At 40.3% G+C, this 11,098-nt stretch overlaps 1 protein-coding gene across 1 annotated transcript in view; it reads left to right on the top strand.

Moving 5' to 3' along the window:
* The window catches only part of LOC133538693 (cytoplasmic phosphatidylinositol transfer protein 1-like), a 155,445-nt gene continuing 144,347 nt past the window's right edge, over positions 1-11,098 (top strand). The window contains exon 1 of the mRNA XM_061880406.1: positions 1-248. Coding sequence (XP_061736390.1) covers positions 201-248 — 48 coding nt within the window. The 5' untranslated portion in view covers positions 1-200. The remainder of the gene's footprint in view (positions 249-11,098) is intronic.

Genomic DNA, 11,098 nt, shown 5'->3' with positions numbered 1-11,098 from the left:
GCTCCCTTGCCACGCTCACACCTTCCGCTGTCGGACTCGCCCACGCCGGGTCGGACCTTACTTCGGAAGCCGTCTTTTCCGCTGTCGCTGTCACGTTGCAGAGGAGTTTTCTTTTCTTTTTCTTTTTTTTTTTGTGCTTTTTTTGGTTATTTATTTTTTTCCCGCTGAGAGCTGAGACATCTATCGGGACACGCGAGAAGATGTTGCTGAAGGAGTACAGGATTTGCATGCCTCTGACTGTGAAGGAGGTGAGTTTGGGCTTTTATTTTGTCATTTTCAGCTTGTGTGAAGTTTCCTTCCTTAATTAATCACTTACTTGTGTGTGTGAACTTGCACTACACGGCTGACTTCGTGCAGCTAATCACCTCATGATGAGTGGGCACAGCGTACACACACAGCAAACATTATGGTATGTGTGTGTGTGTCCACTCATTATTAGGTGATTAGCTGCACGAGGTCAACAGTGTAGTGCAAGTTCACGCACACGCAACCATAATGTTTGCTGTGTGTGTGTCAGTCAGTTATTTCAAACGCGTGTGTGTTCTGGTAAAGTGGGGACCTCACAACCTACTGACCAAACGTGGGTCCTCACAAAGTATGCAAGATGTGCGTGTACTGTCTGTGCACACTCATTAGGTGATTAGCTGCACGAGGTCAACAGTGTAGTGCAAGTTCACACACACACTCACAACTGTTTGCTGTGTGTGTCAGTCAGTTCAAACGTGTGTGTTTGTTCTGGCAAAGTGGGGACCTCACAACCTACTGACCAAACGTGGGTCCTCACAAAGTATGCAAGATGTGTGTGTACTGTGCACACTCATTAGGTGATTAGCTGCCCTAGGTCAATAGTGTAGTGCAAGTTCACACACTCACAACTGTTTGCTGTGTGTGTCAGTCAGTTCAAACGTGTGTGTTCTGGCAAAGTGGGGACCTCACAACCTACTGACCAAACGTGGGTCCTCACAAAGTATGCAAGATGTGTGTGTACTGTGCACACTCATTAGGTGATTAGCTGCCCTAGGTCAATAGTGTAGTGCAAGTTCACACACTCACAACTATGTTTGCTGTGTGTGTCAGTCAGTTATTTCAAACGTGTGTGTGTGTGTGTTCTGGCAAAGTGGGGACCTCACAACCTACTGACCAAACGTTGGTCCTCACAAAGTATGCAAGATGTGTGTGTGTGTGTGTGTACTGTGCACACATTAGGTGATTAGCTGCGCGAGTTTAATAGTGTAGTGCAAGTTCACACATACACACTCACAACTGTTTGCTGTGTGTGTCAGTCAGTTAGTTCAAACGTGTGTGTGTGTGTGTGTTCTGGCAAAGTGGGGACCTCACAACCTACTGACCAAACGTGGGTCCTCACAAAGTATGCAAGATGTGTGTGTACTGTCTACACATTAGGTGATTAGCTGCCCTAGGTCAATAGTGTAGTGCAAGTTCACACACACACTCACAACTATGTTTGCTGTGTGTGTCAGTCAGTTCAAACGTGTGTGTGTGTGTTCTGGCAAAGGGGGGACCTCACAACCTACTGACCAAATGTGGGTCCTCACAAAGTATGCAAGACGTGTGTGTGTACTGTGCACACTCATTAGGTGATTAGCTGCACGAGTTTAATAGTGTAGTGCAAGTTCACACATACACACTCACAACTGTTTGCTGTGTGTCAGTCAGTTAGTTCAAACGTGTGTGTGTGTTCTGGCAAAGTGGGGACCTCACAACCTACTGACCAAACGTGGGTCCTCACAAAGTATGCAAGATGTGTGTGTACTGTGCACACTCATTAGGTGATTAGCTGCACGAGGTCAATAGTGTAGTGCAAGTTCACACACACACTCACAAGTGTTTGGTGTGTGTGTGTCAGTCATTTAGTTCAAACGTGTGTGTGTTCTGGCAAAGGGGGGACCTCACAACTTACTGACCAAATGTGGGTCCTCACAAGGTAGGCAAGGTGTGTGTGTCTACTGTGCACACATTATTAGGTGATTAGCTGCACGAGGTCAATAGTGTAGTGCAAGTTCAGACACACACACAACCATAATGTTTACTGTGTGTGTGTTCTGGCACAGGGGGGGACCTCACAACCTACTGACCAAATGTGGGTCCTCACAAAGTAGGCAAAATGTGTATGTGTGTACTTGCACACTCATTAGGTGATTAGCTGCACGAGGTCAATAGTGTAGTGAAAGTTCACACACAACCATGTTTGCTGTGTGTGTCAGTTAGTTCAAATGTGTGTGTTCTGGTAAAGGGGGGACCTCAACTTACTGACCAAATGTGGGTCCTCACAAAGTAGGCAAGACGTGTGTGTGTGCTGTGCCCACTCATTATTAGGTGATTAGCTGCATGAGGTCAATCGTGTAGTGCAAGTTCACACACAACCATGTTTGCTGTGTGTCAGTCATTTAGTTCAAACTTGTGTGTTCTTGCAAAGGGGGACCTCACAACCTACTGACCAAATGTGGGTCCTCACAACTTAAGCAAGGTGTGTATGTACTGTGCCCACTCATTATTAGGTGATTAGCTGCATGAGGTCAACTGTGTAGTGCAAGTTCACACACCCCCAACCATAATGTGTCAGTTAGTTCAAACGTGTGTTTTGGCAAAGAGGGGCCCTCGCAACCTACTGACCAAACGTAGGTCCTCACAAAGTAGGAAGGCGTGTGTGTACTGTGCCCACTCATTATTAGGTGATTAGCTGTATGAGCTCAACAGTGTAGTGCAAGTTCACACACATCATAATGTGTGTGTGTGTCTCAGTTAGTTCAAACGTATGTGGGTCCTCACAAAGTAGGGAATATGTGTGTACTGTGCCCACTCATTGGGTGATTAGCGGCATGAAGTCAACTGGTAGTGCAAGTTCATGCACACAACCAATGTGTGTGTGTGTGTGTGTGTGTCAGTCAGTCAGTTAGTTTAAACGTGTGTGTGTGTTCTGGCAAAGTGGGGACCTCACAACCTACTGACCAAATGTGGGTCCTCACAAAGTAGGCAAGTCGTGTGTGTGTACTGTGCACTCTCATTAGGTGATTAGCTGCATGAGGTCAATTGTGTAGTGCAAGTTCACACATCACCATGTTTGCACTAACTGACAAACGCACACAATCTTGTATTTTTTACCTTCTGGAGACCTCAAACTCCGAACTCTTTAGGACCACCCTTTCTAGATACGTAAAGATTCGTATGGATAACCTTAATATATACATACTATGACAATATAAAAAAACTTGTATTTCACAAGAAAAACTTGTAATTTTGGCAGCGTTATAAGTCGTAATTTTACAAAAAATTTTGGGGAGAAAAGCTTAACATTTGTGCGATATGATCAAAGTAGGAATTTTTACTCAAGGCTAGCAATTTTACAAGTAAAGCTTAAAAGTTGTAATTTTACTCAGTCACAATTTTATGAGAACCATAAAATGTTTTTCCACTTCACAGGTGTGCCTTATCAGGGTTGATTAGTGGAATGTCTTGCTTAATCAATGGGGGTTGGGACCATCAGTTGTAAATGAGGTGTCAAAACTTTTGGCCTGTTCAGTAGTTTTTTTTTTTTTTTTTTTACCTTTAGGGCTTCTATCAGGTTGGTCCCAGTTTATACATACAATCATTTAAATCTCTAGATCAAATTTATATTTTTAGTTTTATGCCCTTTTGTGTAAGGAAAACGTTGGCGATATTATAATCGGAATTACACTTGGCAAAATAAGTCATAATTTTACTGTGGAAGCAAACTGTTAATGGCCACTATAGTTTTACTACCACATACAAATGGGACCCATTCCCTCCCTGCTTGGCACTCAGCATCTAGGGTTGGAATTGGGGGTTAAATCACCCAAAATTATTCCTGGGCGCGACCACTGCTGCTGCTCACTGCTCCCCTGACCTCCAAGGAGTGATCAAGGGAAATGGGTCAAATGCAAAGAATAATTTCATCACACCTAGTGTGTGTGTGTGTGACAATCATGGGAACTAACTTTTATAGTGTTTTCATCCTATGATGACATATGGGATGCAGGTTGTCTTACGTCAGCACCGGCAGTCGTAAAATCCGCTGTTCACCTGGCAGGTTTTTTCGGGTATGAATAGGGAAGTCCTTATTTAGCTGCCGTCTTTTATCATATATTGCTGCCTTTGCACATGTCAATGTTTACATCTGTATGCACATTAAGTCAACTAAAAATCCTTACTTTGAAGCACTGTTCACGGACTCTAGTATTTGGCTCTTAGATGCAATGGTTTTCTGTATTGGGACCATGATTTCTGTCTTAACTTGTTCACATGGAAGGTCCTTTTCCTTGTTGACGTCTTAAGAGTAGAAATACAAGAACGCACACACGCGTGCAGCCTTACAGGCACCCACTGATGTGTGTTCACATTATTCGTCAATCAGGTCCCACAACTCGTCTAAAATTAGAAGCTGAGAATAATTGCCCTGACACGCGCAATCAATATATGACCACACCTCATCCATTGCCATCATTGTTCATATTGTTCCACGTCTCTGTTATACTGTGAAGCATGGGTGCTGTCTGTGGACACCATCTGGAGCCTTGGCAAGGAAAAAAACCGCGCGTTTTGGCATGGTCTCATTTTTTTTTTTTCTTCTCCCCTTCATGCAACTGATAAGCGGAATGAGACACACCTGTCATTTTGTGTGATTGCAGTTCAGCTTTAAATGTGATGCAATGTTTGTCACATTTTGAGTAGTTGGTTTTATTTATTTATGAAGAGTTGTAAACAATTTGATCCTGATTCCGGGGAGGACCACTAGATTCAGAATCGATTCTCAATTCCTACGGATGCTCGCCATATATTTGGTATAATTCAAATGAATTGTGTTGGCGCTAGGAATTTTCAGAATGGGGTCCAGAGGACCCCATGAAGCCATACAAATGGGGTTCCACAATACCTTTTTATGGAGTCACACTTTTTATAACAGTTTTGGGGTTGACTATTCGATTCTGAATCTATTCTCGTTTGAAACCGATCTTCGCAATATCCATCCATTTTCTACCACTTGTCCCTAGTGGGGCGTAGGGGTTTCTGGAGCCTCTTATTTGGTATAATAATTCTAATGAAACAAGTTAAAAAAAAAAAAAAGCTCCTGGCCTTCATATCCTTTTCTAAAATTGATTCTTACAAAACGAAAATATTTTTAATCAATTTTGTAAATGACAAGTTGTAGAAAATAGATGGATGGATGAATTGATGTAGAAAATTGAATAAGAATCACGATTGTTTTTTTTTGTGCCCCCTAATTTCCAGCCCAGTTGTGTCAAAATCAAGGCCCGCGGGCCAGAGTTGGTACAGTACATATTTAGACTTCTTTGGTGTACCAGTAGATGGCGCTCGCATTCTGCTAGTGGAAATACCATTTAAAGCGTATACCCAATCTGGTTTCAAAATTTATTTGCCTGGTAGTCAGTGTGGTGCTTTTGACCAATCATGTAACATTGTCTGGCCATACTCTCTGATTTGGTTAAAAGCCCCTCATGTGACCACAGGGCGTCATGTTTGGTACAAGGGTGTGTAACCTTGGAACATGCTTAAAAAAATGCTTTTGTAAAGCTTAATCATGTTCATTTTGTAGCCATTAATCCTATATTTTTTTATAGAAAAATCGGCACAAATTTTTATATTTAATCCTATTTTAATAGAAAAAAATCTGCACAAATTTTTATATATTTTGTAAGTTTGAAAGTTTTATCTAACATAAATTAAAATAATTGAGAAGCATTGCCTTGTAAAACTGTAAATGTGAAAATGTAATATGTATTTTTGTGTATGCTAGGGGGGTTTCTCATTGTCCGATTTGGTTCAGGATTTTCTCGCCCTGATGTGGGATCTGAGCCGAAGATGTGGTCAGGGCCTGTGACTTAGGGCTATATAAGTAAACATTTAGTTTAGTTTAGTTTATTAAGGATCCCCATTAGTCTACACCGCAGTGGAGACTATTCTTCCTGGGGTCCAGGCAAAAAACATCACACAACCACAGAACAAACGATTAAAATGCAGTACAACATGATCCAATAATAAATTGTCATAATACAAAAATAGCAACAACAAAGAACCAAAAAATACTAATAGATGTTGTTAATTTTCATACCAAAGATAAAAATAGCAATATAAAAATAGATATACTGTATACATTTTTGCAAAAATAAAACAAAGAACCAATGGCCTAAAACACATTAGTGTACCAAAGACAAACAATAAGTGACGAAAAAGTATCATCCATCCATTTTCTGCTGCTTATCCCATAATCAATAAAATATTCAATAGTCAATAAAAACAGTCATGACATTAGGTACAATCTAAAATAATCTCTTTACGCAATACTTCTCCTTTTAGTTTATTCTTAAAGCCCACTATGCTGGTGATTGATAGCAGATATTGTGGAAGTCTATTCCAGAAAGTGATTGCCCGATACATTAGTCTTTTTCAAAACATCACTTTTGGGTTTAAGACGGGTGAGCGCACCTCTTTGGGCTAGCCTGGTACCGTAGTTGTGACTGTCACTGGCAAGCAAGAGCTGAGAATACAGATATGAGGGTTTGATTGATTGTGTATTGGTGAATGTGCTCAAAAAGTACTTGTACACACTAAAATCTAACCAAGTTTTATTAAGAAAAAAATAACTAGTAATCAATCGTTTAGTTTGTTTGTATAACTGAATAATCTGTGAAACTCTTTATCCTTAATGCGTAATTTAGGGCAGTGTATCTTATAACCGTAGGGCTAAGGCCCATTTTTGGCCCATTTTACTGTGGTTATCTTGATTACCATTTATCGTAAATCATTAATACAATATATTGAGTTTGTTTTAATGTCAAAACAAAAGCACTATTTTAAGGTGATGCATGTTTTATTTTGCCGCAATCTATTACATGTCACGGGAACCCTGCACTTAATGTTTGTTTAACTTTGATTACTGATGTAAATATATCTCCAAACATTGGGTGCTGAAATGTTAAGTGTTAACTTTTGTGAGAAATAATGCTATGGCAAACTTGAGAGCAGAAATGGTGTCTTGTTACTAAACTTGAAAAAATAGATTAGATTAGATAGTGCTTTATTCATTCCGTCAGGAGAGTTCCTTCAGGAAAATTACAATTTTCAGCACAATCCCATTCAAGATCAGACAAACATGACAGGGAGACATAACAGGATCGCTGACGGGTCTGCCGGCTTCCAGCGCCCCTTACAAAAAAAGATGAAATACAGGTAAACGGGTGGGGGGGGGGGAATAGAAGATTAAAATGAAATTAAAAAAAATCGGTCTTAGCCTGGGCCTTGGAGAGCGGGTGGAGACTGAGGCTAAGGAAAAAAGAAAAAAAAAAAAGATAAAAAATAGAGCCCATTATCGCCATTAATGTTCTTCAATGGGGAGAAACATATTTAAAATGTTCCAGGAGGGAGTTGGAAAGGCTCCTAGTGTGTGTTCTTATCGCGGCCACACACTGTCAACATCATCCCTTGTGTCTTAAGTTTCCTGCCTGTCCGAACTGTGAGGAAGGAAGGAGTCTTCAGTGTCAGATGCATAAAAGGAAACCAAAGCGACTGCAAATAGGCGGCATGTGATGTTTGGATAAACGTATAGAAGTAGACAAGGGAGGAGTTGGAAATTAAGGGAAACGTGTTCTTTGGAGTCAGACAAGGTCATGTCTCAGCCGGTATTGTCTCCAGGAAAAAGCTTTCTGTCCGCTGTGTGACACTGTTGCGTCATCGCGCGTCATCACAACTGCAGATGTTGGACAGACTTGTTTTTGCTCTGTTTATTTACGCAAGTCGCACATGTTGTAAATGCCGCGTAAACATTTATGCAATGCCAGAACAAATGAGTCCTTTTATGAGTCCACATCTCTGGCTTGATTCAGTTTTTCCCTTCAACCTGCTAAGGTGTGTCTGCATTCTTCATTAGACACACCACAGATTTGTGAATTGTTTGTATGACACATACTATTGTACTTTATTTTTTGGCTATTGCCTGATGTAATATAGTATCTCGAAAATGTGGCTGTTTTCTATGAAGTCTGGGGAAAAAAACATGGATTTTTTTGACTCCTGCTTTCTTAACCATTAGAAATCAAATTCTTGTGCCGACACAAAAAATAAATGAAAGCTTACAGATTGAATTTGAGAAATAATTTCATTATGTCTGAGTGGGTGGAGTTAATAATCATTGCATTTGTGTATGAGGGGAAAAAATAGTTTTACTATTGATCGTCATTCATACATTGCCCTGATGTTGGATCTGAGCCAAGGTTGTTGTGACTTGTGCAGCCCTTTGAGACATTTGGGATTAAGGGCTATACAAGTCGAACACATTTCCAGTGAGGGTTGGACTCCGCCAAGGCTGTCCTTTGTCACCGATTCTGTTCATAACTTTTATGGACAGAATTTCTAGGCGCAGTCAAGGCGTTGAGGGGTTCCGGTTTGGTGACCGCAGGATTAGGTCTCTGCTTTTTGCAGATGATGTGGTCCTGATGGCTTCATCTGACCGGGATCTTCAGCTCTCACTGGATCGGTTCGCAGCCGAGTGTGAAGCGACCGGAATGAGAATCAGCACCTTGGTTCTCGCCCGGAAAAGGGTGGAATGCCATCTCCGGGTTGGGGAGGAGACCCTGCCCCAAGTGGAGGAGTTAAAGTACCTAGGAGTCTTGTTCACGAGTGGGGGAAGAGTGGATCGTGAGATCGACGGGCGGATCGGTGCGGCGTCTTCAGTAATGCGGATGTTGTACCGATCCGTTGTGGTGAAGAAGGAGCTGAGCCGGAAGGCAAAGCTCTCAATTTACCGGTCGATCTATATTCCCGTCCTCACCTATGGTCATGAGCTTTGGGTAATGACCGAAAGGATAAGATCACGGGTACAAGCGGCCGAAATGAGTTTCCTCCGCCGTGTGGCGGGGCTCTCCCTTAGAGATAGGGTGAGAAGCTCTGCCATCCGGGAGGAACTCAACGTAAAGCCGCTGCTCCTCCATATCGAGAGGAGCCAGATGAGGTGGTTCGGGCATCTGGTCAGGATGCCACCCGAACGCCTCCCTAGGGAGGTGTTTAGGGCACGTCCAACCAGTAGGAGGCCACGGGGAAGACCCAGGACACGTTGGGAAGACTATGTCTCCCGGTTGGCCTGGGAACGCCTCTGGATCCCCCGGGAAGAGCTAGACGAAGTGGCTGGGGAGAGGGAAGTCTGGGTTTCCCTGCTTAGGCTGTTGCCCCCGCGACCCGACCTCTGATAAGCGGAAGATGGATGGATGGCCTATACAAGTAAACTTGTTTGCTACTAGCCTGCCGCCAATACAGTTTGTCCCCGTTTAGTATCAAAATCTATGCTTACGTGTGCAACATTTACTGACTGTCGGTAAATCAAAATATAGAAGATGGTAGTCCGGCTAGTCTGCTGTAGGTCATGCTAAATGAGGATTCATTTTTGAAAATATTTGATAATTTAAAACAAAAAAAAGTGTTTTCCATTAGAGTACAAAGAGCCAAGATGACTCAGTGCCTGGTTGCTCATGCCAGATGGGGATACTTCAGGTCTGGGAAACGTCTAACATTTTAGGAATGTTGTCTTATTGGAGCCTCTGTAATTCAGTATAGTTGGGATATTACATTCAAGACAAAATGTAAGTATACTATCCAAATTCCACGAAGCCGGGGGCTGATCAGACCCCATTCCTTTAGGAAACTTTACTCTGTCTCATGAGGGGAAAATCATGCCACACCCAGCTGTTTCTGGAAGTAATGAAGAGGGGATGCTCTGAAGGCAAGGAGTAGCTGGACATGCTACACTATACACCGTAAGAGGATACAAAAACTAAGCGGATGCTCTTGAATGTGAATGGTGTGGGCGAATTGATGGGATAGCTTTTTTATTTTTATCCCACAATGGGGAAATTACATTGTTGCAGAGCAGGTTTTTAATACAGCAACAGAAGTAAAGTGTATTAAACAAAATAGTAAATACTTTATTGCTCACTGTGTATAGATCAGGGGTCACCAACCTTTTTGAAACCAAGAGCTACTTCTTGGGTACTGATTAATGCGAAGGGCTACCAGTTTGATACACACTTAAATAAATTGCCAGAAATAGCCAATTTGCTCAATTTACCTTTTAACTGTTATTAATTATATGTATCTTTGTGGAAACACTGATCATCTTAATGATTTCTCACAAATATATATAGAAACAGATAAATATATATAAAAAAAGGGTATTTCTGTCATTCCGTTGTACATTTTTTTTCCTTCTACGAAAGGTTTTTTTGTAGAGAATAAATGAGAAAAACATTTAATTGAACGGTTTAAAAGAGGAGAAAACCTCAAAAAAATTAAACTTTGAAACTGTTTATCTTCAATTTCGACTTTTTAAAATTCAACCCAAAAAGAGGATAAACCAGCTAATTCGAATCTTCTTGAAAAAAGAAAAATAATTTAGGGAACATAATTGGTAATTTTTCCTGATTAAGATTAATTTTAGAATTTTGATATGTTTTAAATAGGTTAAAATCCAATCTGCACTTTGTTGGAATATAAAACAAATTGGACCAAGCTATATTTCTAACAGACAAATCGTTATTTCTTCTAGATTTTCCAGTACAAAAATTTTAAAAGAAATTCAAACAACTTTGAAATAAGATTTGCATTTGATTCTACAGATTTTCTAGATTTGCCAGAATATTTTTTTTTAATTTTATTCATAAGTTTGAAGAAATATTTCACAAATATTCTTCGTCGAAAAAACAGAAGCTAAAATGAAGAATTAAATTAAAATCTACATCTTTACAATAAAAAAAAAAAAAAAATTTACCTGAACATTGATTTAAATTGTCAGGAAAGAAGAAGGAATTTAAAAGGTATGTGTTTTAAAAATCCAAAAATAATTTTAAAGTTTGTATTTTTTCTCTAAAATTCTTTCTGAAAGTTATAAGAAGCAAAGTAAAAAAAAATAAATGAATTAATTTAAACAAGACCAAGTGTTTAAAATATTTTCTTGGATTTTCAAATTCTATTTAAGTTTTGTCTGTCTTAGAATAAAAATGTCGAGCAAAGGGAGACCAGTTTACTATTAAATAAATAAAATTAAAAAAATAGA

Source organism: Nerophis ophidion, linkage group LG20, assembly GCF_033978795.1.
Source record: "Nerophis ophidion isolate RoL-2023_Sa linkage group LG20, RoL_Noph_v1.0, whole genome shotgun sequence".
In the NCBI taxonomy this organism is placed as follows: Eukaryota; Metazoa; Chordata; class Actinopteri; order Syngnathiformes; family Syngnathidae; genus Nerophis; species Nerophis ophidion.
Note: the sequence above shows the minus strand (reverse complement) of the source record. Positions and strands in the feature narration are given on the sequence as shown.